The 26,617-nt window shown below is 54.2% G+C and overlaps 14 protein-coding genes across 14 annotated transcripts; 9 read left to right on the plus strand and 5 right to left on the minus strand.

Annotated features, from left to right (window-relative positions):
- Positions 1-153: 153 nt before the first annotated feature.
- On the plus strand, positions 154-2,278 carry BU26DRAFT_527024 (DUF654-domain-containing protein; the record flags this gene model as incomplete). The annotated part of the gene is made up of 2 exons (XM_033830741.1): positions 154-1,051; positions 1,104-2,278. 2 exons carry the CDS (start codon positions 154-156, stop codon positions 2,276-2,278), a joined length of 2,073 nt encoding a protein of 690 aa, XP_033691709.1.
- A 577-nt stretch (positions 2,279-2,855) lies between these two features.
- BU26DRAFT_27911 (sugar transporter STL1) lies at positions 2,856-4,981 on the plus strand. The gene is made up of 7 exons (XM_033821488.1): positions 2,856-3,113; positions 3,167-3,260; positions 3,313-3,589; positions 3,642-4,195; positions 4,243-4,424; positions 4,475-4,669; positions 4,731-4,981. Exons 1-7 carry the CDS (start codon positions 3,037-3,039, stop codon positions 4,930-4,932), a joined length of 1,581 nt encoding a protein of 526 aa, XP_033691710.1. The 5' UTR covers positions 2,856-3,036; the 3' UTR covers positions 4,933-4,981.
- Positions 4,731-6,264, minus strand: BU26DRAFT_27923 (NAD(P)-binding protein). Its single transcript, XM_033821490.1, has 5 exons — positions 5,864-6,264; positions 5,712-5,808; positions 5,418-5,661; positions 5,194-5,346; positions 4,731-5,143 (listed from the first exon to the last, which is right to left on the minus strand). The coding sequence occupies exons 1-5, from the start codon at positions 6,193-6,195 to the stop codon at positions 5,031-5,033; spliced, it is 939 nt and encodes a 312-aa protein (XP_033691711.1). The 5' UTR covers positions 6,196-6,264; the 3' UTR covers positions 4,731-5,030.
- Positions 6,265-6,464: 200 nt separating this feature from the next.
- BU26DRAFT_473168 (uncharacterized protein) lies at positions 6,465-7,460 on the minus strand (the record flags this gene model as incomplete). The annotated part of the gene is made up of 5 exons (XM_033825459.1): positions 6,465-6,677; positions 6,737-6,802; positions 6,853-6,884; positions 6,937-7,261; positions 7,298-7,460. The coding sequence occupies 5 exons, from the start codon at positions 7,458-7,460 to the stop codon at positions 6,475-6,477; spliced, it is 789 nt and encodes a 262-aa protein (XP_033691712.1). The 3' UTR covers positions 6,465-6,474.
- A 229-nt stretch (positions 7,461-7,689) lies between these two features.
- BU26DRAFT_599354 (uncharacterized protein) lies at positions 7,690-8,473 on the minus strand (the record flags this gene model as incomplete). Its single annotated transcript, XM_033835089.1, has 2 exons — positions 7,690-8,165; positions 8,250-8,473. 2 exons carry the CDS (start codon positions 8,471-8,473, stop codon positions 7,730-7,732), a joined length of 660 nt encoding a protein of 219 aa, XP_033691713.1. The 3' UTR covers positions 7,690-7,729.
- Positions 8,474-9,175: 702 nt separating this feature from the next.
- On the plus strand, positions 9,176-12,259 carry BU26DRAFT_513501 (glycoside hydrolase family 81 protein). The gene is made up of 7 exons (XM_033827634.1): positions 9,176-9,845; positions 9,908-10,186; positions 10,242-10,512; positions 10,561-10,868; positions 10,921-11,318; positions 11,387-11,656; positions 11,728-12,259. The coding sequence occupies exons 1-7, from the start codon at positions 9,485-9,487 to the stop codon at positions 12,019-12,021; spliced, it is 2,181 nt and encodes a 726-aa protein (XP_033691714.1). The 5' UTR covers positions 9,176-9,484; the 3' UTR covers positions 12,022-12,259.
- A 103-nt stretch (positions 12,260-12,362) lies between these two features.
- On the minus strand, positions 12,363-13,828 carry BU26DRAFT_28153 (uncharacterized protein). The gene has a single exon (XM_033821515.1). It carries the CDS (start codon positions 13,703-13,705, stop codon positions 12,704-12,706), a length of 1,002 nt encoding a protein of 333 aa, XP_033691715.1. The 5' UTR covers positions 13,706-13,828; the 3' UTR covers positions 12,363-12,703.
- Positions 13,829-14,667: 839 nt separating this feature from the next.
- On the plus strand, positions 14,668-16,235 carry BU26DRAFT_412933 (DAO-domain-containing protein; the record flags this gene model as incomplete). The annotated part of the gene is made up of 2 exons (XM_033822996.1): positions 14,668-16,016; positions 16,067-16,235. 2 exons carry the CDS (start codon positions 14,668-14,670, stop codon positions 16,233-16,235), a joined length of 1,518 nt encoding a protein of 505 aa, XP_033691716.1.
- A 378-nt stretch (positions 16,236-16,613) lies between these two features.
- BU26DRAFT_27983 (aromatic compound dioxygenase) lies at positions 16,614-18,774 on the plus strand. The gene is made up of 3 exons (XM_033821501.1): positions 16,614-17,253; positions 17,315-17,633; positions 17,685-18,774. Exons 1-3 carry the CDS (start codon positions 16,992-16,994, stop codon positions 18,637-18,639), a joined length of 1,536 nt encoding a protein of 511 aa, XP_033691717.1. The 5' UTR covers positions 16,614-16,991; the 3' UTR covers positions 18,640-18,774.
- BU26DRAFT_28041 (uncharacterized protein) lies at positions 18,760-19,268 on the plus strand. The gene has a single exon (XM_033821506.1). It carries the CDS (start codon positions 18,910-18,912, stop codon positions 19,162-19,164), a length of 255 nt encoding a protein of 84 aa, XP_033691718.1. The 5' UTR covers positions 18,760-18,909; the 3' UTR covers positions 19,165-19,268.
- Positions 19,269-20,594: 1,326 nt separating this feature from the next.
- Positions 20,595-22,232, minus strand: BU26DRAFT_599358 (uncharacterized protein; the record flags this gene model as incomplete). The annotated part of the gene is made up of 2 exons (XM_033835090.1): positions 20,595-21,227; positions 21,279-22,232. 2 exons carry the CDS (start codon positions 22,230-22,232, stop codon positions 20,610-20,612), a joined length of 1,572 nt encoding a protein of 523 aa, XP_033691719.1. The 3' UTR covers positions 20,595-20,609.
- Positions 22,233-22,525: 293 nt separating this feature from the next.
- On the plus strand, positions 22,526-23,922 carry BU26DRAFT_513504 (P-loop containing nucleoside triphosphate hydrolase protein). The gene has a single exon (XM_033827635.1). The coding sequence runs from the start codon at positions 22,766-22,768 to the stop codon at positions 23,660-23,662; it is 897 nt and encodes a 298-aa protein (XP_033691720.1). The 5' UTR covers positions 22,526-22,765; the 3' UTR covers positions 23,663-23,922.
- A 240-nt stretch (positions 23,923-24,162) lies between these two features.
- Positions 24,163-25,026, plus strand: BU26DRAFT_499346 (uncharacterized protein; the record flags this gene model as incomplete). The annotated part of the gene is made up of 1 exon (XM_033826400.1): positions 24,163-25,026. The coding sequence occupies one exon, from the start codon at positions 24,163-24,165 to the stop codon at positions 25,024-25,026; it is 864 nt and encodes a 287-aa protein (XP_033691721.1).
- Positions 25,027-25,469: 443 nt separating this feature from the next.
- BU26DRAFT_575037 (uncharacterized protein) lies at positions 25,470-26,541 on the plus strand (the record flags this gene model as incomplete). Its single annotated transcript, XM_033834342.1, has 2 exons — positions 25,470-25,711; positions 25,770-26,541. The coding sequence occupies exons 1-2, from the start codon at positions 25,521-25,523 to the stop codon at positions 26,539-26,541; spliced, it is 963 nt and encodes a 320-aa protein (XP_033691722.1). The 5' UTR covers positions 25,470-25,520.
- Positions 26,542-26,617: the final 76 nt, after the last annotated feature.

Here is a 26,617-nt window from a genome sequence, read left to right on the forward strand (position 1 = left end):
TAAGGCACCGATTCGCGTGCTGCCGATCGCCCCGATGATCCGTGCGTTCACCCAGTGACCCAATCACGGCTAGCCTGTATTTCATCCCACCGTTCGCCGCAGAGCCGCACGCAGCGCCACGCCACAACCACAACACTCACCCTGCGCTACAGAATGTCTTCACGGGCCCTGCGGCGTGCTCAGAAAGAGCTGGAAGAGCGGCAACGCTTGGAAAAAGCGGCCCAAAGGATAGAGCACGACAAGGAAGAGGCGTCAGAGGAAGAAGAAGAAGAAGAAGAAGAAGAAGCGACAATAGCGCATCCCACGACACCGAAGCCTAGTTTATTCGCCTTGCTTGGAGATGCAGACGGTGACGACGAAGATGAGCCCCCAGACGCCGCGGACGAGGCTCCGGATGAAGCTCGAAAAGCAGACGCCGACCTGCCTCAAGCACCCAAGCTCTCCAAGAAGAGCAAAAAGAAGAAAAAGAAGGGCAAGGGCAAAGGGAAAACTCCAGAGCTGGAGAAAACGGCTGCTCGATCCAATGACTTGTCGGGTCTTGATGAGATTGACCAGGCGCTGCTTGCACTCAATCTCAGCGCAAATGCAAAATCTGGCGATAGATCTGCCCAGCTAACCTCGATTATCAGCGGAGAGATGCAGCAACTGTACTCTGTCCTAGCCGTGGATACGCAGCATCTGCATGCTGCGAACGAGATGCGTAAACTCTTCGGCCGTGCCGCAGTCCAGAGCGGCGATGACGATGAGCCACGAGCGAGACAGCGGCACGGCCAGCAAGGTGGTATTGCTGCAGCAGTTGCAGGCCGAAATGCGCCAGGACGTAATCTCGCTTCCCTGGGACTGCGCCGGAACATCTTCATACAAGGAAAAGAAGAATGGCCACGCGCAACGTCAGGCGGCCTGGGTATGGAGGTGGTGGAGAGGCGGTCCGATGGCTCCGTTGAGTACCGGTTCATACACAATATGACCTATCAGTCCGTTCAGAGGCAGTTCGAGACATGCGTCGCGTCTATGGATCCGGAGCGAATGATCCATCTCCTCCACTTCAACCGTACGTCTCAATTCCGCATCGTGTTACACTCAAACGCTAACACAGTCTGAAGCATATCACATCTCCACACTACTTCAAGTTTCGGAGATCGCCAAGCAGCAACGAGACAATGCAACCGCTGGCGAGCTATTGGAGCGGGCGCTATTCTCTTTCGGTAGAGCAGTGCACTCGACCTTTGCGAGCAATCTTTCCCAAGGCAAAGCCCGTCTTGACTTTCGGCGCCCGGAAAACCGCGAGTTTTGGCTGGCAGTCTGGCGTTACATTGCTACGCTCGAAATCCGCGCAACATGGCGCACCGCTTTCGAATGGGCCAAGCTATTGCTCAGCATGGCTCCGGAGGACGACCCGTACTGCATACGGCTATTGATCGATCAACTGGCACTACGAGGCCGAGAACCTCAGGCTTTGGTTGACATAGCGGCGTCGGATCATTTGCAGCGTGCCTGGAAAATTCCGCCTAATCTCGCCTACTCAGTGGCACTCGCTCACGCCCGCCTCAAGAAGCCTGAGGAGGCCAGGAAATCACTTCGATTGGCCATAAAGGAATACCCTTGGATTGCTGCCCGTATCTGCAAAGAGTTGGAAATTTCGCCCATACCGAAGTCAATATGGGGGAAAGAGCCTCTAGGAGATCATCAAGAGCTGCTATGTCAGCTGTACGTACCACGCGCCAAGGATCTCTGGAATACAACAGAAGCGACGTCGCTTCTAGTCGAAGTTTGCTACTCATTTGAGGAGCCAATCGACGGGCCTGAGACCCCATACTGGCTTGCGGATATCAACGAGGTGGATCTTGCTCGCCATGTTATCCTTTCAGACGATCGCTCCCTCTTAAGCCTCCTCGATCCACGCATCAAGGCGAAATACACTTCTACATCGGACCCGCTACCGCCCGACGATAACATCAATTCCTACAGCATCTCTGCAGGAGGACATGGCGCGCAAAACGTCGGCGGCAATCAAGCCCAACTTCTTGCCGAACTTGAGCGATTGCGGCAGTACTTCTCAACCATCGACCTGGGGGAGCAAATGAACATCGAAGGTGATCTGACCGAAGACGAGCTCTTGCGTGCACTCGAGCGGGCAGGGACTTCCTATGAGGAGTTCAGGAGGAATGCGGAGAGAGTGCAACTTCTGAGGCTGCGATTGCAGGACTTGGGTGTGCAAGTCATCTTCCAGGGAGAGGACGACGGAGATAGGGAGCCAGCCACGGACTCTGATGGATGAGTACTGACGCAATTGTGCGTGCGCACGGTAGTATAACTTGAGCATGGAGCACAGCAGACGAATAAATAATTCATAGCGGCATCGCAGAGCCACACTGACTCTCGAGCTGAGTCGAACAGACTACTAGAGGTATAGTTGATGAGTCTTTCCCCAACCCCCGCACTCGCCACACCTTCCTCGCAACCCCGCAACCTTCGGCAAACTTTCCACAGCCTCGCGCTATCAGCATCCGATGCCCAGCCGCCTTCCCCAGGTAAGTAAGCCGAAGAGGAACGGTTCCGCATGCAAGCTCAACAACTAAGCATCGTCATCAGTCTTCTTGCCTCCAACAAGGATGGAAAAATCTCCCGCCTTGAGCTGCGTGATGATCTTTTCCTGAAGTGGTATCGGATCATGCGTCCACGCGAATGATAGGAGCAATTGTGGGTCGATGGAGCAGCTTTAGGGCGGTATGGGGTACGAAATCTGGGGATGCGTGGAGAAAGAGAATGGTAAAACGGATGATAGGATGGAAACTAGGAGGAGCGCAGGATCCGAGGTTAAGGAAGGATGGATGTATAAAGTTTGTTGAATCCCTCTGCAGCGTTGATTGAATTGGTATATTGGATGACGATCCGTGGTACTGTCCCAGCAGTGCGGAGCCGTTGATCTTTTCAACATCATCACGACATCTTACTTACTGCACGCCTCTTGTGGACGACGCAACACTTCCCACAGTTTAAATAGCTTGCACTTATCCCTCATCGAGGGCCGACATTATGGCGCGAAAGTATCTTGGTGGGTCTGGCGAGAGGCTCACAATATGGATCAGTATCGCGGCGAGTACCGTCCTAATGTAAGTGCACTTGCCTGATGGTTTGTATATTGGAGGTTCTAATAAGCGTATAGCTTCTACGGCTACGATCAGGGCGTCTTCGGCAATGTTATCATTAATGAGAACTTCCTCGATACCTTTGGACATCCGTCAGCCAACATGCAAGGTGTAAGTCGAACGAGAGTGATGAGGCTTCTAGAACTAATCTGACAGATCGCAGGTTATGACAAGCATCTATAACATCGGATGCTTTATAGGCGCTATGAGCACAATCTGGACCGGCGATATCTTGGGGCGTCCCCGGGTAATCCTTCTGGGATCAACCGTTATCGCCATTGGAGCCATCATTCAGACCGCCAGCTACGGTGTCGCACAGATGATGGTGGGAAGGATAGTCGCAGGCCTAGGAACCGGAATGAACACCGCTACAGCGGGAGTTTGGCAAGCTGAAACGAGCAAGATGAGCAGCAGAGGAAAGCTGGTCATCATTCAGATGGGTGCGTTTTCTTTGACTTCAACGCAAGAGCGCATTTCTGACCCGCGAAACAGCCAACTGCATCACCGGCTTCTCCATCTCCAACTGGCTCACCCTCGCCTTCTCTTTCGCTCCACGCGACGTCGCTTGGCGCTTTCCCCTTGCTTTCCAGCTCTTCTTCACCTTTTGCATCTACGCCTTGTGCCCCTTCCTCCCCGACAGTCCGCGTCTCCTGATTCGCAAAGGCAAGCACGACGAAGCGCTCGAAGTCCTTGCCGCCCTTGAAGGGCATGGGGCAACCCCGGAGTCTGCCTCTGTCCGCACCCAGTACAACATCATCAAAGATATTCTCGACCGCGAGCATATGAATACGTACTCTTGGTGGGAGTTGCTCTCCGGCCGCGGCCCGAGCGGTGTCCTACGCAGGATGATTCTGGGCGCTTGGATGCAGGCGATGAATCAAATCAGTGGCATCAACGTGACGAGCTACTATATGAGCTACATCTTCATCAACGCGTTGGGTATCTCGGAGCTGCTGAGTCGAATTTTGGCGGCTGCTGGGTCGGTAGACTATCTGGTATTTGCGTGTCTGGCGTACTTCGTTATTGAGAGGTACGGCCGGCGAAAGGTATGTTCTCCGTTCCCCATAGAGCGTTTAAGTTAATCGTAGAATAGGTTATGATGTGCTCTGCTGCAGCTTGCTCCACCTGCTGGATCGTGATTGCCATCTCGCTCGGTCTTTCGGCTCACGGCGGCAACGAGTACAAGCTCGGTATCGTCGCCGTGTCTTTCTTCTTCGTCTTCTTCGCCAGCTTCGGCATGGGTGTTTTGGGCGTACCTTGGCTATATCCTACAGAGTGAGTACCGGTTAACCCGAGACACAGTTTGTAGCTAATGGATGAAATAGAATCAACGCGCTCGAAATGAGAACGAAGGGTGCTTCCCTTGCCATGAGCACGAACTGGATAATGAACTATGCCGTAGTTCAGGTCACACTTCCCGGCATTCAGAACATCGGATGGAAGTTCTGGATCATCTGGGCAGTCATTTGCTTTTCTTTTATTCCGATCACGTATTTCTTCTACCCCGAGACTGCAAACAGGTAAGCTCCTCTTTAACAGCACTACATCTTCCGGTATGCGCTGAAGCTAATGCAATAACAGGACCCTGGAAGACATCGATCGCTTTTTCGAGACGGGGCCCGGTTTGTTCATTCATCGCAACAAGGTTGCTGTGCAGCTACATCGCCCCACGGAGTATATCGAAGCTGATGAGCGGATTGCGAAGGCAGAGGCTGAAGGCAAGTTTGACGAGAAGGCTGGAAGTGTGAAGAGCGAGCTCATTGAGACGAAGGAGACGGTTTAGGGAAGCTCAGGAATGCGTCTTGGAAAAGGAGCAATGCAAAGCAAGACGTGTGCCGAACGAGGCTAGTGCAGATGAATATGAATAGAAATATGGCGGTGTTATGGCTCGTTAGCGTAACCGTCGAGGAAGTTCACAGTCAGAACATTCCGCTTCTCTTTTAGCAGAGCGTCCCGTCCCTTTTCAAGCAGCCTCGTTACATCCTGTCGGCAATCTATCCACGAGTTAGTCCGTGCTTCCGTCTGGCTCATCCTACAGACTCACCGATAAAAAGGCCTCGCAGTTCCTTTCCCTGACCCGAAGCAAGCCACGCGCACGTCTGCCCACACAGCGCCGGTGGATCCTTAAACAAGTCCATGAAGAACTTCTCATCCCTCACATCGCCGTATTTATCCAGTACATCTTGCCCCGCTCCAGCTACATTCAGTATCAGCATCATCCGAATCCTCCTAGAGCAGTGCCGTAGCTGAATGGAAGGGGTAACTTACTTCCTCCCATACCCGTCAACACGCCACCTGGATGTAGCGCATACAGGCAAATCGCCGGATCAAGCCCGTCGAGTGCCATCTCTCGCTGCAGCGTGTGCGTTGCCCGCGTCAGCGCCGCTTTGCTCGTCACGTAGCCCAGTGTCATTGGAACGTCTACGGTCGCGCTGCGCGAGGCGATGTTGATAATGCAGCCGGCGCCCCTGTCGCGGAATCTCGGGAGCATGGTGTGAATTGTTAACAGGGGCTGGGCCCTCGTCAGTCCAACATTACTTCCGAGAGGACGCTGGTACGTACGCCTTTGAAGTTGACCTCGATCTGCTTCCAGAATGAGTCGAATGTGGACATGATGAGCGGCCGTTGATCGAGTATCCCCGCGTTGTTGACGAGAATGCTGATTGCATCTTAGCCCGTTGTTTGCTTCCTCTCTTCAGCTTTCTTCAACTTACTCGATCGGTCCTAGCTCTTGCTCAATCTTGTCAATGGTCGCTACCACCTTCTCTTGATCCGTGACATCGCAGGCATATACTCCCACCTTGACGCCTTGCGCTTCACATGCTTCCTTCGTCTTCGCCTGCTTCTCCACGCTCAAGTCTAGAATCGCGACATTGGCCCCGGATTTGGCAAGCGATTCCGCGATGCCGGCGCCGATGCCTTGTGCTGCTCCGGTTACTACTGCTACTTTTCCTTTGTTGGCTCCTTTGAGGTTTTCTTCAGTGATTGGGCCGTATGGCGCGTGTTGGAGCGGAACGGTGGAGGTGCCGAATTCGTTGGGGTCCATGGCTTATTTTCCCAAGGCTGAACCGTCTTTCAATATTCTTCAAGAGGCTGGTCACAATGAGAGATGGTGTACATATATGCAAGGAGTCGATAGTTGCTCGACATGCGGGGTATGGAGTAGCTTCTGGACTGCCCCACATGGATATTGTGGGGAAATCGACCTCTAAATATTCTCGAGTTTCTCCAACTACCTTCCTTACTAACTCAAGATGATGCGCTTTAGGGAAACCTTGCTGTATTGACAGATAGTAGACGTGGGGCGATCCTCGTGCATCTACGCCTAGGCCATCTTCCCCAGCCACCAAGCGCCATACCCTAAGGCTCCGGCTACTGCTAAGATACTCGCCCAAATTGTTCCCGCTTGGATGAAAATCTGGCTCACTGTTCCCTTTACTGCATCGGCGTCGTTTAATCTTGGAAAGGGCTCATCTGGCACTGGCGTCCCCAAGATCTTACACAATGGTGCCCATCCCTCCTTCAGCTCTGAAAGTTCAGTGTCAGCAGCGTTTTCCTCAGCACGAGGGCCCAATAGGGAGACCTACCCATCATATGAAACTTCTCGGGCGGCGTGACTGCCTTGACATACTCGTTATGCTCTTCCATCCGTCCTGGCTTCGTTAAGTACAAGCTTCAAAGGACGAAGCCCTCGCAGACTTACTCGGGTTCATAGGACCAAATCTCTCCTCCTGCCTATCCAAAAGAATAAGTCAAATCCACTGCTCTACATCAAAGCACAACTCACTGTTCCATAAACTGCACCACTATCCGCGGAAACCATCTCTTCCCCGGTACCGGTGCAAGGAACCAAGCAAGCCAACCCGGCTCCGCCTGCATGCTCACAGAGGACCAGCTCTTCCACCATTTCTCCGGATCGCGTCGCACGCATACGACTTCGGCGTCTGGATACAGCTCCAGCAGCTCTTCGACGAAGCAATTTCCAGGCGCATCGGTGATTGCTACGAAGCCCGCAGTCGCTTCGCGGAGGAGCTTGAGCAGGCGTGGTTTGTCGTGGCGGGCGGCGAAGACTTGCGACCAGAGCTTAACGTAGGCTGCGAGGGATGGCTTAGCTGAGCAAGGAAGTAGGATGGGTTACGGAACGATACCGTCTTCTCGACCAAAGAGCTGTGTACCGCCGTGCATCACGGGTCCCTCGAGTATCTTCTCTAGTGCCATTGCCATTGACACCGTTCCGGTCCTCGAGTATCCTGCGCCGATTACCTTGAGCGTCCTGCTCCGGTCGGTCGGGACTGAAGCAACCCCGCCCATGACTGGTTATCCGAAGTGCTGCATCTTGTGTAGTAGGCGGACAAGAGGGCGTATATAGCTTAAATAATCACGGCCGTACCGAGTTGCGCTGACGCCAACTCGCACCATATCTCGTAGTCTATTTCCCGATTCGGGCTGTCTTGTGTAGAAGCTAGGCCCAAGATTACGTTGGATTTTAGTGCGCAAACACTAGCCGCATATGTACTGCGGGTAGTATAAATTAATGCAAAGCTGAGACGTTTAAAGTAGATGTTAGTACCTGCAATTGGTTACCAGCATTCTGGTTGTCGCGGTATGAGTCCTTCCTCGTCACCGTCATCGTTCTCGTTCTCCTCGTCCTCATCGCCGTCTTCTCCTTCTTCCTCCCCATAGAGTTCGTCAATAACGACGTACAAACTATCAAACACGCAATAGTCTGCTGAAAGGTTCCGCAGCTCCTCCATTTTTTCCGCGAAAATCGACCTCCCGTCATTGATCTCGCACATCCACGCCCGCTCTTCGTCATTCATAGAGTCCACAATCGCCTCCATCGCCTCCGTAAAGCACTCGGACTGCTGAAATTGCTTCTGCACCTCATGCCCAAGCGTGTCGTTCGAGCTCAAGCAGATGGTCTTTCCAATCTTGCGCAGCGTCTCCAAGCCCGACCTCCTCGTCCCAAAGGAAGCACTTGGCGTCCCAGCCTGCTCGCCAATGCGTCTGATCGTGCTGGCAACATCTGCAAAGACGTTGAAGGAAATGTCGTAGGCTCTAGACCCGCTTAATTTGCGATGCTCCTTGTTCAGCGCGTACTATATTGATTTGGAATGGTGGTCGAAATCCACGACGCGGGCTTGCTCGCGCGCGAGATAGCTCGAGTAGGTTCTGCGCACGTAGTCTGCGATGCCTGGGTGTGCGGCCGTGAGTTGCAGAAGCATGGCCTTCAAAGTGGTGCCGTCATCGGCAGCGTGGAAGTGCTTCGAGGCACGCGGAGAGGTTGTATGCGGGAACGGCTGGTGCAGATGATGAGTCGCCATTGGTGTTTGAGCGCTGGCACTTGCGCGATTGGTCCATTGCTGAAGAGGCAGACGAGAGGTGGAGGCGATGTTGGATTGTAAAGGAGACGAGGTGTTTCGCCTGAGAGATTAGGCGGCTATGGCGCTGGGGTGACGCGTCACGCTTCAGCCGAAAGAACGCGCTAGCACGTGAGCGGGACGGAACATTAGCAGGGTTTCTACCTAGCCTTCGAAGGATGCTCTCGAATCGTCCACGCTTAGACTATCTCTTCCGTCAACCATTCTGGCGCTTCCTGGGCAACAAATCTACAGTGTGCACCTGGGCGGACGACCCTTTCCAGCCCGAGTTGCTAGCGGAAGGGACCACTTCCGACTTCCACCCGTCCTTGGAGCTGGATCGAGACTTGCCTGCATCTCAGACCATTGTATTCAGCCCCGCAACCATGGCTGGATGATTGATCAGTCGAGTTGCTCACGCGGACTCGCAGCAGCCATTTGGAAGTATTGCCTTACCATTCCCCCTCAGCCCCGACGATCATACCATCTGACGAAGCAACAAAGTGTGGAGAGAGATCAACATTTCTATTGGTGTGTCTCGAACTTGCCTTCGCAATGCAAGCCGCAGCTGGACTTTCGAATGTGGTGGTGGCGTTCTGGCCAATCACAGCGCTCCGCGATGCGTCACCTCATCGCACCTTTGGGCGTACGGCACCCACACTCAATCAACAACATCGTATAAACACGAACGGGAACTACGAATGGAAGCGACGGACGGGCCGCTTCCGTAGTCAATGGCATGCGGTAGCTGCGGGGCATCCTGACCTGAAGTGATCTGACGGCGGTAGAAACTCTATATCTTCCTCCCCGCCATGTGGACCGGATACAGGTGAACTCCACTTCGCGCTTCAGTTTTAACCCTCTTCAAAACCTCAGTACTGTCGAGCTCTCCGATTGTCAAGTTTCCTAAGTTTCAGTGTCGCCCCTTCCGCCTGTGTTCCTTCTCCTCACAGAATCCCTAAACCCGAAATCATAATGTCTCCAAACATCTTCTGCCCAATTGACGATCCTCTGCCAATTCCCATCCGGGGCGACCACCCGGTCCCTCGGAAGGGGATATGCACGAGAACCGCGTCTGTTGACGATCCACACCCAACAACACCGCTCGTCCAACAGCCGCCCGATGACCCTCTGCAAACCAACAAGTTCTACGCCAACCTGTTCCTCGGTGCCCAAAGCAACTCCGCATGGACGCACCCATACTCCGTCTGCTGGGCCAAAGGAACAGGCAACGCGCGAAGCTGGGGCTTGAACATCTCGCACATTGAACGTGAGCAACTCGCGTTCGGCCCAGCAACTTCGACCGGCGCCGCGCAGTACTTTATCAATCCAATTGGTAAGAAGCTCCCCTGAACGGCAACTGATGACGAAAAGATTAAATTAGCTGACTCTCTAAAGGCATTCAAAGCATGCTACTCTCTGCTTCAGAGCTGAACTCTGCTACCAGCCTCACGACTGATTCGCTCGATGCATTCAGCGTTAACGCGAACCTTGCGCCCTCAGCCGGCGCAGCGCCCATCATCACCTTCCCCCTCGTTCAGGGAATGGGTTTTGTTACCGGCGTATATAAGCAGTGCACGCCTTTGATCCAGTCGTCCGTTTTCTTCCGCGAACTCACGGCGGTGGGCACTATTGATAACGGTGCAACCACCAAATACCGTGCCCTCCTCGAAGACGGTATGTAGCTCCGTGGACCGGCACCTCTGTTAGGCCCTTACGCTAATGCAATCAGGCCGTGTCTGGCTGATCTATCTGACTCCCACATCCGCTGCTGGCGGTGCGGAGCGTCTGGCCAAGACGAGCAACACATGCATCCAAGGCCGTCAAGGCTACGGCGGCACAATCCAGGTCGCCAAACTGCCAGCTGGCGGCGACGAAGGGCTCTACGACCGCAGTGCTGGGGCGTATCCTCTGTCTTGCAAAGTCTCCGCAAGTAACGATGGGGCCAACGCGCAATACTGCTTCAACTGGAAGAAAGCAGGGCTGCCGAAGCCGCTTTTGATGTATATTCCCTCTCGTCTGTCGCTATAGCCTTCACTAATCCACCTCAGGTTCGCGCTTCCGCATCACGTGCAATCTTTTGATGGAAGTACGGCTGGCAAGATCAACGCGCTCCGTCTTTGGACTACTACCAAAGGCCAAGCGGCGGGGGTGACCGCGGACGAATGGCGCCTGAACGAGACTCTTCCGCTTAACATGGAATTTGCGCCCTGGCGTCGCGATAACCAGTCGATAACGTCTATTTCGAGCGCGGCCATCTCCGCCGTCAACGCTGCCGCCATCTCCGAGGTCGAGCAGGACGTCATGGCTCAATGCTGCCTGGACAGCATGTACTTCAGCGGCAAGGGCTTAGCGAAGTGTAAGCATACATTTTTTCCACCACCTCTATGTGTCTGACTTACCTCTCCTAGTCGCAATGATGGTCTACACCCTGCACTTCCTCGCCCACAACACCGATCTCGCCAAGAAGGGCCTCGACAAGCTGAAGGCTGCCTTCGCCGTCTTCGTCGAGAACCGCCAACGCAACCCACTAGCTTACGACTCCAGCTGGAAGGGCGTGATTTCCACTGGCGGTCTTGGCGGCGATCCGGGCGTCGACTTCGGAAACAGCTTCTACAACGACCACCATTTCCACTACGGCTACTTCGTATATGCGGCGGCGGTCGTCGGTAAGATCGATCCGAGCTGGCTGAACCAGGGGAAGAACAAGACGTGGGTGAATATGCTAGTGAAGGACTTTGCGAATCCAGTACACGACAAGATGTTCCCGTTCTCGCGGGCCTTCGATTGGTGGCATGGACATAGCTGGGTAAGCTAGATCCTATCTCTCCCCCATATCTGCAGCTGCCAGGATACTAACGAGGCTCGCGATTCCAGGCCAAAGGTCTCTTCGACTCCGCAGACGGCAAGGACGAAGAGTCCACCAGCGAGGATGGCTTCGCCTCCTACGCCCTGAAATTATGGGCCAAGGCTATCGGCGACACCTGCATGGAAGCGCGCGCCAACCTGATGCTTGCTATCCAAGCGCGTACCTTCTCCACCTATTTCCTCATGGAGAAGTCGAACAAGGTGCAGCCCCCGCAGTTCATCGGAAATAAGGTGACCGGCATCCTGTTCGAGAACAAGATCGACCATGCGACCTATTTTGTAAGTGTACCCCTCGGCCTCAACGTAGTATACTGAAGGGACAGCCCTGGCTAATGCGAAACCCTACACAGGGCATGAATACCGAATACATCCAAGGAATCCACATGATCCCCATCAACCCGTCCTCCGCCCTGACACGCAACCCCACCTTCGTCCGCGAAGAATGGGACACGTACTTCAGCAACGGGCGTGTCGATAGCGTGGGTGGGGGATGGAGGGGCATCTTGTATTCTAATCTTGCGCTCATTGATCCGAAGGCGGCTTATGGGTTCTTCTCTAAGCAAGGCTTTGACTGGGGCTGGTTGGATGGAGGGGCGAGCCGAACATGGTATTTGGCGTACTGTGCTGCTATGGGTGGGTGTTGAAGAGCCGAGCTTGTGAGGCGAGGTTTGTAAGGGGAAGATTGGCCAGGTCTGTTAGTGCTGGGGGTCGAGAGATGAAGTGGCAGTGAGTGGAAGAAAAGTCCAATTGAAACGTTATGATATGGGATTCCTAAAATAAGGGTGGCCGTGAGGATGGCTCTCGCTAGATCCCGGACCACGAACCCGAGAGCCGGCATCGTATCCATGAATTTTGGTCAATTCACCACCTCGACACAGGCCCGGTCGCATGTCGGCCGATAGCTCGAAATCCAATAGTCTTCTCTGGTGTATCCTTCCAATTCGCAATCATCGGCTCGCCCTTGCACTTGCCGTCGCCTTCTGCCAGACCACTGCCGTTCTCCCTTTTCGGCCATCTAATCCACATGTCGAAGTCGGTTTCTTCAGACTCTCTATCTAGAAACCACGCGGTCTCGTTGTCTCGCACCTCATGAGGCATATCCCGCAGCGCGTCTAACCAGGGCTCGATAGACCACCTAAAATCCCCCATTGTCATGATTTGCCGTCCCTGCCAAATGAGTCTCCTCGTCTCCCCCGCTCTTCCTCTTACTATCGCCCTCATCATCGGCACTATAGCCGAACATGTTCCGCTCAGACTTAAAAGGGTACTCGCGGCCCGTGGGATGTGCAAGTGCCCTCTGGGCGCGATGCTATCCGACCAATTCCATCACGGGAGGAATAGCGGATCGATTGGTACGTCATATTCATACTGTTCCCATCGCAGCTCATCGCTTCCTTCCCCATCCCCAGCTCTCATCACCTTGAAGACAAGATCGTCATCTACGTATACATTCCATCTGGCTATGCGCAGGGGCAGATGTCGCATGATACGGTTTCTAATGTAGTGTGTGGCGAGATTGCGCGCAGTCATATACGGATGGAGAGAAACGTCCAGAGCGGAATTGGCGTCCTGAAACGCGAGGTCGCTCCTATGTGACCAGTGAAGGTCAGGTGAAGAGTCGGTGCGGAGGATCAGGTCGAGCGCCCGCAGCTGGGATATATCCCTGGCATCCTGGTGGTTAAGTGGATATGATGACTTGTCGCATAATTTGCCCAATATACCCTTGAGGCCCCATGAGAGGAAGTACGGTACCACTCTAGGGACGGCCGGGAGTAACACCCGATTCTCGCCCAGGGATGCTCTCCCGGTGAAGCGCCTGTGGTCGAAAAAGCGGATATGTACTTGCATGGTGTGGATCCTCCCAATAGGGGACGGCAAGGACAGCCATTTGATGAAGACTCCTGTCAGCGGCCGTGGGTGGACGGTACCAGCACCCACACAGTCGACATTAGCGATCGCCGGTAATTTCGGACCAATGTAGTGCTCCCAGACGTATGTTGTGTCGTGACGAAATGGCTTGTTGATAAGCAGTAAGGGAAGTATCCTCGCTGTCCAGGGGCGGGTACGGAAGGATCTAATCGGAGGCGTTATGGCAGTCGCACCTTCTACAAGGCTCCAGTCTTTAGGATGCAGCTGTTCGACATCGGGTGGGCCTAGCGGGACGCTCAACGCGGCCACGGCAACCTCTAGAATCTGATAGCGTAGTTCAATAGGTAAATTTAGGAAGTGCATTGCGCGACCGGCCGCTTTGACAGGCGTATGTGATGGGAGTGTGGAGAGAGAACAAGAGAGGATGGCAGGTGGGACGAGCGGTGTTGGTCCGTGCATAATATGCGCTAACCCCGATTCGGACACATCCACGGATAGAGAGAGGGTCCTCTCGCTGAGGACTATAGCTGGACCGGTTTCCTAAAATCCTAGGTAGCTGCCGTAACTTACATCCTTCGTTTTCGCGTAGATGTATCTGCTCTCGCATGTTTGAATCGCTTGGACCTACCCTTAATGAGGTTGTGTGGAAGCCCGTACAACACAACATATGATGATTCGTGCGGTCGAGGGACTCCGGCAATCGGGCTAGAACCTCGTCTGAAAGATCTGTCTGGGAAAGGCCGCCCCAGATTGTGTCCGGTTCCGCGTTAATTCCGTCGAGATTTCCCCTATTATTCCAAGGTTCGACGTGTCGTCCAGCCTCTCTAGGGCGACCCCAAGAAAAGGAAACAGGCGGAAAGGCGCCAAAATTTTCCGTAAATTGCGCCTCCTGCTCTGGAAGCTCTCGGCTCCACTCGCCGCATTGTGTATCCTCTTCCGTATTGCTGGGTCCGTGTCACTTAAAGTGTACAGCATATGGTAACCCCTCAATGAGTCGGCAAGGTCCTCTTCGTGTTTGGCGCGATGAAGGATTAACACTCGAAGCTAGTCAGCTCCATTGATATGTTATCATTCTTCTAGACCGGCGGAAGTGGTGGAATCGGGAACGGGCGTTGCCTTGATGGTCCCTCGACGTCGCTTTTGCGGTGACTCGTAACGGCGGCCGCATCGGCGACACGATTCTTTGGAATGTTGCATAGAGGGGAAGGGCGCTGATGAGGACGACGAGGAAGCGGTGATGGTGGCACAGGTCGAGAGTAGAAAAGACGCGTCGCGTCGTCCTCCATGAACCTCGGCAGCGTTATCGATAAGGCTTCGGAGATATGCCGTATGCCGGCTTCGGCGCAACTCCATTAATAATATTAGCCTCGCCTGCAGAGTTTCCATGACTCCATCATTCCATCCATCTTCACTTTGCTATCATGAAAGAGCCCGGCTCGGTCGGCACTATAATTGGCAGCGTAACGGGAGTCACGTTCCCAGACAGTTCAGCCGTTCTGAACGTTGAAGAACACGCTTCATCGCTATCTAATTGGGAAAGAACAGGCTTTCCGAAGCAAGGAGGCCAATCATTGTCGTACTGGCTTCAGCAAGTCCGATGCGACCCGTTGTTGGATCATCGGACCACCCAGAACCTCCCAGCGCAGGCTGATACAGTCATTATCGGATCTGGGATCACGGGCACTCTGGTCGCGAAGCATCATCTCCAAACGTGGCCGGACAAAAGTATTGTAGTCCTTGAAGCGCGCGAGTTCTGCTCTGGAGCAACAGGTCGCAATGCAGGACACTGCAAACCTGACCAGTGGCGCCACTTCGGAAAGTTCGAGAAGGCGTACGGGCAGGAGCAGGCCATCAAGATCATGAAAAATGAGGCCTCCACTTGGAGAGCCTTGGTGGCCTATATCAAAGGGAATAACGTGGATTGTGATCTCTGGGTTGGCGAGACCCTAGACGTGCCGCTTGACGACGAAGTCGCAAAGATCGCAAAGGAAGTTTTCGAACGGTATGAAAACCTTGGTGGAAAGGTGGATCACATCAAGGTTATACATGATCCAGCTGAGGCGGCCAAGGTATCCAGGATCAAGAATGCGAAGGCGTGCTATGCCTGGCAAGCGTCCACTCTACAGCCTTGGAAATTGACTGCGCATATTATGCGAGACGACATCGAGAAAGGAGTGAACCTCCAGACGTATACGATAGCGCAGGCGGTCAACGAGACCGGTTCCAGTACTCGCAAATGGGTCGTTCAAACAGACCGAGGGGCCATTGCATGCGATACTGTTGTCCATGCCACCAACGCCTACAGCGCGGCACTCGAACCTTCTTTGAAGGGCGTTATCACCCCGAAGCCGCATATGTGCAACAAAGTTCTGCCTCCCCGCGCGCTCTGTGGTTCCAAAGCTATCCAGAACTCGTACGGCGTTCTTCTTCCGGATGGCGCTCTATTTTCCATCAACCCACGATGCACCACAGACGGGATAATGATGTTCGGTGGCTCCAACCCAGGGCAGAAGCAGCTCGATGCTTGGGTAGAAAGGCACCCGGAGCACTGCATAGACGATGGACTTTCAAGGGTTGAGAATGTGACGGAGTGTGTTCGCGAGTTTGTGAGCGATAACCTCGAAGGCTGGAAGGACGCAGAGTTCGGTCCGGGCGAGGGTTTCGACTACAGTTGGAGCGGCATCATTGGGCTCAGCGCGGACGGTGTGCCATTCGTTGGGGAGCTGCCTGGTAAGCCCGGGCAATGGATATGCGCTGGACACCATGGACAGTAAGTCGTTGGCGCTCTTCTTGACAGAAGACTTACTGATTTGTTCGTAGCGGGATGGCGCGCATCTTCACTGCCGCACCAGGACTCGTAAAACTGATGAATGGCGAGTCCTGGGGGTCGACAGGTTTGCCAGAGGTCTACCAAATCAATTCGGAACGATTACGTCGACTACGGACGGCCTCTGAACAGCCTCCCAAGGTTGCGACTCTCAATCCATGAAGTCGAGGAAGACGCTCAAGCCGAGCAAAGAACGCGCAGAGGCTTTGGCCCCGGCAGGACGGTAGTTAATCACGTCCCTGTCCAAGGCAATGCTTGTGCTCCCGGGCGTTGGGAAATGCGGGAGGAATGCCAAGGCTGAGCTTGAAGAAAGCTTGCGACGACTTCAGGCGCAGAGAAGAAACATGGACCAGTTGCGGCCAATCACGCGGAGGTTATTCAGCTAGTCCACGGTTCTGCCGCTTGAAAGGAAACGTCATCGTGCTAAATTTAAGGCTAACGCACATCGGCCCGAGCATCGGTCTCCCTTTTGTTTCACAAGCCCCAGGAACACGCAAACATCAGAAAGCCAACGAAAAGCCACGCAAGTCGAAGCACCATTCGAACGTAATTTGATTGGACCGGTAAGGAAACGACAGGAGCCCCTGAGATCTCTCGGAGAAAAGTATGACAAGCTTCCACACCATGCCCTCACGGCGGAACGCCCCGATGTGTTTAACAGACTTTCCGATGCCAGAGCAGAAGGGCCGTAGCCGCGTAACCGCTGATGACGAGGACACAATTTGGAGTGCTAGGACTTGTCGAGGCTGCTCAGAGGCGACAAGCAGCTTTGTATAAATATTGTCAGCGGAGCCGTTGTACAACTCCACCACCACGCCTCGGTCTTTACTAGCTTTCGCTTCGTACATTCTATTCTCTTTTCTCGTTTGCTTCGTCTGCCTTTCTTCATAGCGCTGAGCAGCCTATCCCACTTTCAGAATGGTCAACTTCGCATCTATCATCAGTGGTGCCGTAGCCGCTTCCTCCCTCCTTGGGTTCGCATCAGCCCATCCCGGAGAGAAGCACGACATGTCCCATGTCAAGCGCCAAATCGACGCCCGCCAGCTGCGTGCCGCTGCCGCCAAGCGCTCTCTCTCCAACTGCCAGAACTCCCTCAAGCACAGGGAGCTGATGCAGCGTTCCATGGCACGCCGCGCGCAGGCTTTGAATGACCTCCGCGAGAAGCGCGGGATCAAAGTCAGTAAGTGAAATGAGCAATAACTGATCTATGAGTGCTAGGCGAAGCTAACGGGGGCATTCAGACTCCAAGAAATACCGCCGCGACCTTGCGACCCTTCAGGAATTCGAAGCCGTCAACCATAACATGACTGGCACTGTCGACTATACCCCCAATACCCCCGAGAGCACTATCTTTGCGGCCAATACCTCCTGTATCCTCTCCCCTGATGTCACCGACGGACCCTACTACGTTCTCGGTGAGCTAGTCCGCCAGGACGTCAAGGAGGATCAGGTCGGCATTGACCTATACTTGGAGGTACAGTACATTGATACCGAGACATGCGAGCCGGTTCAGGACCTCTACGTCGATGTTTGGAATTGCAACTCTACTGGCACATACTCGTAAGTGTTAGCCATCCGTCGTGTTCAGTCCACGAGTTTAACAGTTCACAGTGGAGTCGAATCCGGCCAAGGCGGCCTCAACTCCACCTTCCTCCGCGGCATCCAATCCACCGATGAAGACGGTGTTGTAACTTTCGAGACGCTATTCCCGGGCCACTACACCGGTCGCGCCACACACACTCATCTGCTCGTCAAGTCGAACGTCACTCTCCGAGAGAATGGCACGACCGAAGGGGGAGCCGTGACCCACATCGGCCAGCTCTTCTATCCAGAGGATCTAATCACTGACGTCGAAACCACCTCTCCTTATAACACGAACACCATCGAGCGAACTTCGAACGACGATGACGTGTGGAGCATTGTCCAGGCCGCGAACGACTACGATCCGTTCCCTGAGTTCGTCTACCTCGGTGACACCGTCTCTGACGGCCTGCTCGCTTGGATCCAGATCGGAATCAACACTACTCAGGACCTCTCCAATGATGAGTACTACGCTGTCGCCGCTACCTACTACGAGGGAGGAGGAGTTGCGAATGCCGACAATCCTCTGATCGGCGGTGGTAACGGGACTATGCCCTCTGGCGCCATGCCGTCTGGTGCTATCCCCACCGATATACCTTCTGGTGCTGTTGCTTCCGACGCTGCGGGCGATGCTGCTTCAAGCACTGCACCCTCGAGCGATGCCCCTCCTTCCGACATCCCCACTGCTCTGCCGTCTGGCGCGCCGCAGCAGTCCGAAATGCCAGCCGGTCAAGGCCCTACAGGCCCAAATTCCATGCCTTCTGGTGCGCCGCAGCAGTCCGGAATGCCAACCGGCCAACGCCCTACTGGCCCAAATTCTATGTCTTCTCGCGTCCCACAGCCCTCTGGTATGCCTTCTGGTGCTCCCTCGAGCGCAGGGCCTGCCGGACAACAGCCCTCTGGAAAGCAGAGCATGCCCCAGGGTGGACCTGCGCCAAGTGGATTTGCGACTAGCGCTGCCCGTCCTGGTCGTGGTGGCGCTTAGCGCAGCTGACCCGTGATCTGGTTGAGCATCGGAGAGAAAGCGCTTCATTGTCTATATTCGAGAACTCTACATTCTTTTCCTTGTATCTCCCGGCGTTGGTCTTTTATTCTTCTTCCTTTCTTGTACCTACTTAGAGGTTTCACTTTGCATAGAAAAACATTCGTGGTTGGTCAGCTTTTTTAGATATTCAATTGCGTGTCCCGATTTCAACTGCTGTCTCATGCTAACGATACTTGGTTTACTGTTAGCTTTTCATATCGGTAGCAGAGCATGATCTTCCTTCGTGAACCAATGCTATACTCCGTTCGACTTTGCAGCCCCATTCAGCCTTTCAGCCGCCCGAACCCATCACTTCAGAATCGGCCACCGTTCCGATCTCAGCTCGGGACGATACAAAAGAGACATACGATGCTATACACACCTCGCACATCTATCACCCCCCACGAAAAAAAAACCCCGCCTAGTCACAGTTACCCCGCTTCACGCCCCGCCATGTATGCGCTGTACACCGCTCAGTCGTCATAAATAGAAGTGCGCAATTTCCACCTTGCGCCTCGCTACCAAAATCCGCACGACACCGTTACATCCTCTCCACCACCAGCGCCGCCCAGCGTCGCCCCTCGCAATCAAACAACTGCCGCGAAAGGAAAGTCGCGTGAAAAAGCGTCGATTGCTGCACGGAATCCACGGTACACGGCGTCGCATGGTGAAATGCCCGACCATGGGAAAGAGGCGCGACGTGCTGGATTGTACACGCGGGTATCCTTGCTGTATGCGCTGGGGTAACGGGAGTGGATAAGGGGCAGAGTACAGGTACATGCACTGATGCGCGCCTTGGAAACCTTGGATGAAGGCATGGAGGCAACCTTGGAAGTCCGTGATACCTAGGTACTCCGGACGCAACGCCCGTGCCTCTTGTGGTTATTCCTTTCTGCTGGCATCGTTATCGCCAGCGCATCTCGGCCACACTACGACCCTCCAACAACAAGGAACTCAAAGTACGCATGTTAGTCCTTCTAGCCGATTTTGCGTCAGTCGTGCTTGACCCCGTTCGGCTCTTATCTTAGCCATCGGCCCGATTCCCCCCTGGCGCCTCTCCGCAACCCTGCACGCTGCACTCTTCACTTCTCACACGATCTATACAGAGACTGACACTTTCAAAATATGAATTCCTTGGATAGTTGGACTACCAAAATAGCTTCGCTGGACGGGATTCCTTGGTGCGAAGCCCACTACCGTCCACCTCAAACGACAGCTGGTGATCGCGATTGATCTTCGACGAAAACGGCATGCAGAAGTGCTTTTGGGTTGTTCATCTGCAGCAAGAAGTTCGAGTTGTGCAACCAGAAATACGAGACTGTGCGTCGCTCGTGTGACTGGCATGTTCTTCTCTCTCTTCTTGCTTCCAAACCCGCCTCAACCCACAAAAGGTCTCCGGCACCCCGCGATCTGAATCGTTCGACTTCTTCTTGCTTAGGGCTGGCTCTGCGGTAAGAGAGCTCGCTGGCCGCATCGACTGTCTCCCAAACACGGTCTTAGCAACTGTCGAAAGCTTTCAAGCATTCAGGGCCCTGGAGGAAGTGGAGGTTGATGTGGAGATATTGGTTAGCTACGGGGAGGCTGGAAGGCTGCACTCTATGCTCCCATCTAGCATCCTGAAAGTGGTTCTCAACATACTGGAGGAGCAGTGGCCATTCGCAAGGCTGCTACTTGGCGGTATGGCGCAGGGAAGGAAATAGAGGTTGACTGATCTGGAAAAGGTGGTCATTCTGATGCAGAGCTACGGTGAAGACAGAGAAATAAGCGGGGCTCGGGAGTCTGTGGAGGAGCAAAGGGCGAAATAGGTCGCGCTGAGCCCGGCGAGCTGGCTTATGTCCGGTTGGAAAGGGGAATTGTGCACAAGCTTCAAAATTGAGCCACACGCGTTGAGTAACTCCGAGTATGTGTATATAGTTCCCCCCCCCCCCTTTTCACTGAATACGTGCAATCCTGTAAGCCACTTGTTGGAATTCTCGTATCCACAGAGGCATCCGCTCCCTGCTCCCGATCTCGTAATCGTCTAATTCACAACCCTCCTGTTCCACCTCCCGCCTCGCAATATCGATCCCGTACTGTCGGAACACTACTTTCGTCAGATGTGGGCATCTCCTCTGCCTCTCACTGTTGAAACCTTTCAGCAAGGCCGTGGCAGCATTTTGATAGCGAAGTTCGCATATCATATCGTGGCGATCGAGGGGTGATAGTGAGAGAAAATCAATCTTCCGGGAGCCCTCGTAGTCGATGTTAACATGCAGCTCCTCCAACGAAGGCGGTAGCATAGTAGCGAGGCAGGGCAGGTCCTCCTCGGTCCACGTCTTCGCGCCCTCCAGCCTGTGCGCGCAGTAACCTTGCATCTGCCCACTGTCGATGGGTGGTCCATGGAAGACCACAGCGTCCACTTCTAACTTCTTCAGCTTCGAAAACTCGTGGAAGCTGCCGATCCCGTTTTCGATACCGCCATTTCCTTCCACGCCCCCACACCCAATGGCGAGCTCAGTTATGTTCGCGCCACAGTGCTTCGCTACCGCGTCTAGGAATAGACCGGCGTTCTAGTAAAGAAGGCAGCCGTGGAATTTCACGTCGTGCCCGTACTTGAAAACTTCGAGATGAGGCATGAGAGAAAGGACGGTGCAAATGCCGCCGCGATCAATACCGCAATACGCCAGTTCGAGGCGCCGCACGTTGCACGTATACTCCGGTAAGCGCCATGTGAAACTCTGGCCGGTGTATCCGTCTCCGTTACAAATGGCGAGACAGGACACCATATATACTTCGGTGACGGACGGGATCTGCATGAAGCTCTGGATTGCTTCCAACGCACCTCTCTCCACATACCCTTGCCCCATGAACGGCAGGACCCTCTCTAGCCTCCCTAATGCTCTCCCACTGAACGCAGGTCCATTTGCGGTTTTGACCACAGTATCGAGAACAGGCCAAAGATCGGGTGTCGCTCTGTGAATGGACGACGCTTTCGCCTCAGCTTCCGGTATCTCCGCCCAGCTCTTCCGCGCGAGCCTGACCGTCTTTACATTCGGCAACAGAAGAAGTATGGACACGTCGATGTAAGGAGTCGGGTCCGGATAGCTATTAAACCGGTCCAGCTTAGTATTAGTATCCTGCTTGACGTGGTTCCACCAGTCGTCCATATCCACGCCAGCTTCCTCGATGTATCTCTTTGCGCTACTTGCGAAGAAGAAGTCGCGTATCCGCTCCAAGTATGCTTCGCCCTTCCTGAAGTCATCATTGGCATCATCTTCTTCCAACACCTTAAGTTGATAAGAATCACGCCGATCGTGGAGAATGAGCGTTTCGATGTAGCGGGTGATGAGCGGTTCTTTGGCGATTTCGTGGAGGAAACGGAGATTGTCGCTATAGCGAGACCAGCGGTGCTCGGCGCACTTCCATTTCTTTTTCAGACGATTGTGCAGGGGGATTTTGGAGGCGGCGCGTGTGTGTATGGCTTTGCATGAGAGAGCGAGGGATTCGAAGGAGAGGGGCATCGACCAACCGATGATCTCGTCGAGGATTTCGGGCGGAAAGTCGGAGAGCTGCATACTGGATAGTTTCTGTTTGAGGGGAATACAAATTCTTTGTGCGATGGGGTTGCCAACAGTCGCGATATTATGTGGATGATGGTTTTCACGGGCGGACGTCATCGTGAGCGGCGAAGTGGGGCACAGCAGGCAGCAGGCTTGTGTGGAACATCGGCAATCGGAAGGCGTTCCGTAAAGCTAGGGTTAAGCGAAAAGACTGCTAGCCTAACGATGAAAGTGGAAGTGAACGGTGAAAGTGAAAGTGAAAGTGAAAGTGAAAGTGAAAGTGCCTCACCCCTATTGTGCAGCAATGTTCAACGGAATTTGATACTTTCCCTTTTAGGAAGGTTGCGCCCTGGCCACTTCCCGTGCGGAGAATTACGCATTGCGGTACCATGTGGAGATCCTCGGGCCGATGTGCGGTCGACACCTCGTCTTTCATTATCTCGCATGCGAACATACCTAACCCCCTTGATTAAACGAGAGAAAGCACTCGTGCCGCACACACTAGGCGTTCCCTTTCGCTCATCTACCGGCTCTCTTACTCCTCCAGCATGTCATCGCTCGAATCAAACATACGGCGCGTGCTCGATACCTTGCTACCGAGGATCCAACTGCGCTGTCAAAGCTCCTCACAGCCAGTAATACTAGGCATCACCGGTCTCCAGGGCTCCGGAAAATCCACCTGGGCATCCAAAATCGTCCAGCTCCTCGCAACCGAACACAATCTGCGCACAGTAACAATATCGCTTGATGATCTATACAAGACGCACGACGACCTGATAGCGCAAAGAAACAAGTATCCGGGAAACAAACTGTACCGCACGAGAGGCCAGCCCGGGACGCATGACGAGCAGTTGGCCGCGCAGTTCTTCAAGGAGCTGAAAGGGTATCGGGGAGACGGTGAATTGAAGATACCTAGTTTTGACAAGAGCAAGTTCAACGGCGAGGGCGATCGCGCACCTAAGGAACAGTGGCACACCATCACGGCTAAGCCGGACGTCGTGGTGTTCGAAGGCTGGTGCGTAGGCTTCCGGCCGCTGTCCGCCGCTGCAGTCGAAGAAAAGCACCGGCTCGCTCTCGCGGGCAAGCTCCCCGTCAATACCCCGGCAAATCACAAGCTCGAGCATCTGCTCCAAGTCAACGAAAGCCTGAAGCGTTACTGCGACGCCTTCATGGGGCCGCAGCACTTTGATTTCATGATTCACATCGATACGGAGGATGTGCGGAACGTGTATAAGTGGAGGCTGGAGCAGGAGTATAAGCTGATCGAGGCAAGAGGTACGGGGATGAAAGATGAGGAGGTTGCGGCGTTTATTGATGGGTATATGCCGGCATATGAGCTGTATCTGGATGGCCTGAGGAAAGGGTTCTTCGATGCGGAGAGTGGCAGGCAAGTTAGGGTTGTGTTGGATAAGGAGAGGAGTGTGGGGAAGGTTGAGGAGCTTTGACAGAGGGTGGAGTTGAGGTACGTTGCCCGATTTCTCTCAAAGCATAACGTCGAGAAGAAGTCGGAATCATAGACCTCAATTTTTTGCGATCAATCTCCGAAATCTGGTCATCTAGTTACCAGCTGCAAGGCCAGAAATTCGTTACCAGAATCCCTCCCGCACTTTATACCCGTCGCCTATCCTGAAGTTGCGACTCCGCTCGGAGACACTCTGGACGCCTCTCACCGTTGGCCCTGCTATTAGTCGTCACCGACTACGTGCCACAGCTAAGTTCACTGTAACCGCAACTTGATATGTCTCACTTGCTCTCCTCTCTTGTTTATAATCAAGACCTTTACTCCACTACCGCAACCTCACCACCCTTCGGCCCATCTCCAGCTTCGTATAGCCTTCCTCAACTCACAATTTCTCCCTGAGCACTTCAAAGTGTACCCATCAATCGCAACATGGCTCCAACAACCTCACGCAAGCAGTTCTCCATCCGCGGCCTCTCATACGACATGCCAGCATCAGCCCAGAAGATCCTCAGCCAAATCCGCCGCTCACTCCGCAACCGAATGATGCGCGATGTCTTCGACGGATACGTCCGGGACATCCTAGCCGGCTCCCAACGCGCACCGGAGTCTGCCAGCGCCCTAGTGGAATTCCTACGAGATGGTCGTCCCGAGCTCGTTGTTGAGTACAATCGTTTGGCGCGCCGGCTCAATCGGGGCATGAAGCCTAATGGGAAGGAACGCAGCGCGGTACATTTCAGAATCATTAACGTTCCAGGACGAGACTTGGGCGTTGCGGACCTGAGTGACATGAGCGACGACGAGCTTGAAGAGCTTAACGCCGAGGTTACGCGGGACATTGGACTCGTAGATGCGTCACACCCGGCGTGTGCGATGTTTTCGGATGCGCAAATGGGTCAGGCAATTGTTGGACAAACCGATGAAGCCGCAAAGCAACCAGTGCTTGCTGATGCCATATATCCGAGCCCCTCCTCTGGTCTCGCGTCACCCATGTCAGCGCCTGCCCCGAGCGAGATGCAAGAGACGTTGACTCTACCTCTTCGATCGCCCCCCGGAAACGTTGATATCGAGCCACAATCTCAGCGCCGCGCAGAGCAAGAGCCGTCGCCCGCTCGTACTCCGTCCGTGGCACCCGAAGAGGCGAAAACATCCTCCGATATCACTAGGGCTGAACCACATGAACGAGACGAAGAGAATGGAGACACCGCGGATTCTGAATCGTTTGGTGGAGGAACCTGGGAGGACGGGCTCCAGGCAATTGAGGACTTTGATTGGAGCAGACCGGTAGACCCACCGCCCGCGTATGTGCAGAGCTACGCGTACTGGCGGGCGCGTGGATTGCCAGGCTAGGATGGGATGGGTGGTTGTTAGGGTTGAGCAAGTGAATGGGGATAGCCCACTGAAGCCCTCCAAGCTCCGTAATGAAATGGCGCATTTGATGCGCGGTCATCAGTGTTTGCAATTATGGCTTCCTATTGTGAGCTGGGCGGGATAGCTGCCCGAGTGCCCTCACGACTGGTATTGTCTGAATAGAGTCAAAGTTGAATAGCTCGCTGAAGTCCTCCGAGCTCCGTGATGTGAAGGTGTTCGATATGCGAGTATTAGTGCTTGCTATTATGGCTTCGTATTGTGAGCTGGTCGAGATTGTTGCCCGAGGGCCTTCACGATTGGTATTGTCTGAATAGAGTGAGAGTCGTATAGTCCGTTGAAGGTCACCAGGCTTTGTATTGTGCTATTCGCACAATAGGACTGCTCATGGGGCCGGGTGCCTAGCTAGCTAGGGTATATAGGTATGCGATGACCCTCTCCAATTTCTTCTCTAGATCGCAACTCGGTAATCCGCCATGGTAAACGCCAACCGGAGGGGCTTCAAGGCCCAATTGAGGGCGAGAAAGGCGCCCGCTAAGGGCTGGACGAACTTTGAGCCTGTGCTGGAATCCGTCCGGGGGAAGCTGGGTCTGGAGTGGACCTACTACTACGAGTGCATCGAGGCCATCGCGAAGGCCTTCGTGGAGAAGCAAGACGCGGCGCCCTGGTAAGTGTTAAACACCCTGAAGTGCTCCAGGATGGCGTTTACTAAATCCAATCCGCAGGTATAAGCAGATGCAAGACCTCGTCAATGGCAGGCCAGACCTCGAGTTCGACCACGCGGGCGTGGTCTTTCTCCTCGAGGATATGCGCCGTTCACTGGAGCGAGGTCGCCGGGGCGACGCGAAAGGAGGTGAAAGCCTCCAGGCTTCATTATCGCAACCTCGCCCGCTTCAGACAATCTCCGCACCAGCACCAGCAGCCGCACCAATGGCGCCTCCACCTCGCCCCGCGCGCGCAGTCAATCCCGAACCAGATATCGAATTCAACCCAGTCTTCTTCACCGACCCGGCGCTGCTTCCCGCAGTCCGCGACTTCTTCGGCGTCTCATCACACTCCCAACACGACGTCCAGAACCAAAACGCGCTCGATTACGCTCCGTACGAAGGATTGACTCCATTCGGCCCATTCGAGGATGACCTGGCGACCTGGCAGAAGCTATTCAAGGAGATGGATGACATGGGCGTGACGGCGGAGAAGGCGGGGGTGAGCGACGACGGCGCAGGCAAGGACGGCAAGACGGACGCCGATAGGGTGAAAGAGATGAACGACTTGGGCAACAGTGAGGATGTCAACTTGCCATATTTGCCGCTGGCATTACTTCAAGATGACGACACGGTTCAGCGTGAGGAGAGAGGAGTTCAAGGGCAAGGGCAGGAGCGCTTGACGTATATGCCGCCGGCGTTACTTCAAGGTGGTGAGACCGTTCAGCGGGAGAAAGGAGGAGTTCAAGGGCAAGGGCAAGGGCAAGGGCAAGGGCAGGAGCAAGGCGGCTGACTCAACGCGACGACACGAGCTGGAACTTCTTAGCCATGACTCTTGGAATGACGGAGGTGGGAAGATACCCCAAAGG

Source organism: Trematosphaeria pertusa (genome assembly GCF_010094035.1).
Source record: "Trematosphaeria pertusa strain CBS 122368 unplaced genomic scaffold BU26scaffold_1, whole genome shotgun sequence".
In the NCBI taxonomy this organism is placed as follows: Eukaryota; Fungi; Ascomycota; class Dothideomycetes; order Pleosporales; family Trematosphaeriaceae; genus Trematosphaeria; species Trematosphaeria pertusa.

Excerpts from the sequence above, each read along its gene's own strand:
- BU26DRAFT_27911 (XM_033821488.1), top strand. The coding sequence starts at position 3,037 with ATGGCGCGAAAGTATCTTGGTGGGTCTGGCGAGAGGCTCACAATATGG. Across the intron at positions 3,114-3,166 it reads GCGGCGAGTACCGTCCTAAT|CTTCTACGGCTACGATCAGG; the intron begins GTAAGTGCACTT and ends ATAAGCGTATAG. Across the intron at positions 4,670-4,730 it reads TACCCCGAGACTGCAAACAG|GACCCTGGAAGACATCGATC; the intron begins GTAAGCTCCTCT and ends ATGCAATAACAG.
- BU26DRAFT_27923 (XM_033821490.1), bottom strand. The coding sequence starts at position 6,195 with ATGGACCCCAACGAATTCGGCACCTCCACCGTTCCGCTCCAACACGCG. Across the intron at positions 5,662-5,711 it reads TCGAGGTCAACTTCAAAGGC|CCCCTGTTAACAATTCACAC; the intron begins GTACGTACCAGC and ends ACGAGGGCCCAG. Across the intron at positions 5,144-5,193 it reads ACTGCGAGGCCTTTTTATCG|ATTGCCGACAGGATGTAACG; the intron begins GTGAGTCTGTAG and ends ACTCGTGGATAG.
- BU26DRAFT_513501 (XM_033827634.1), top strand. The coding sequence starts at position 9,485 with ATGTCTCCAAACATCTTCTGCCCAATTGACGATCCTCTGCCAATTCCC. Across the intron at positions 10,187-10,241 it reads CCGTGCCCTCCTCGAAGACG|GCCGTGTCTGGCTGATCTAT; the intron begins GTATGTAGCTCC and ends TAATGCAATCAG. Across the intron at positions 10,869-10,920 it reads CGGCAAGGGCTTAGCGAAGT|TCGCAATGATGGTCTACACC; the intron begins GTAAGCATACAT and ends TACCTCTCCTAG.
- BU26DRAFT_28153 (XM_033821515.1), bottom strand. The coding sequence starts at position 13,705 with ATGCACGGACCAACACCGCTCGTCCCACCTGCCATCCTCTCTTGTTCT.
- BU26DRAFT_27983 (XM_033821501.1), top strand. The coding sequence starts at position 16,992 with ATGGTCAACTTCGCATCTATCATCAGTGGTGCCGTAGCCGCTTCCTCC. Across the intron at positions 17,254-17,314 it reads GAAGCGCGGGATCAAAGTCA|ACTCCAAGAAATACCGCCGC; the intron begins GTAAGTGAAATG and ends GGGGGCATTCAG. Across the intron at positions 17,634-17,684 it reads AACTCTACTGGCACATACTC|TGGAGTCGAATCCGGCCAAG; the intron begins GTAAGTGTTAGC and ends AACAGTTCACAG.
- BU26DRAFT_28041 (XM_033821506.1), top strand. The coding sequence starts at position 18,910 with ATGATCTTCCTTCGTGAACCAATGCTATACTCCGTTCGACTTTGCAGC.
- BU26DRAFT_513504 (XM_033827635.1), top strand. The coding sequence starts at position 22,766 with ATGTCATCGCTCGAATCAAACATACGGCGCGTGCTCGATACCTTGCTA.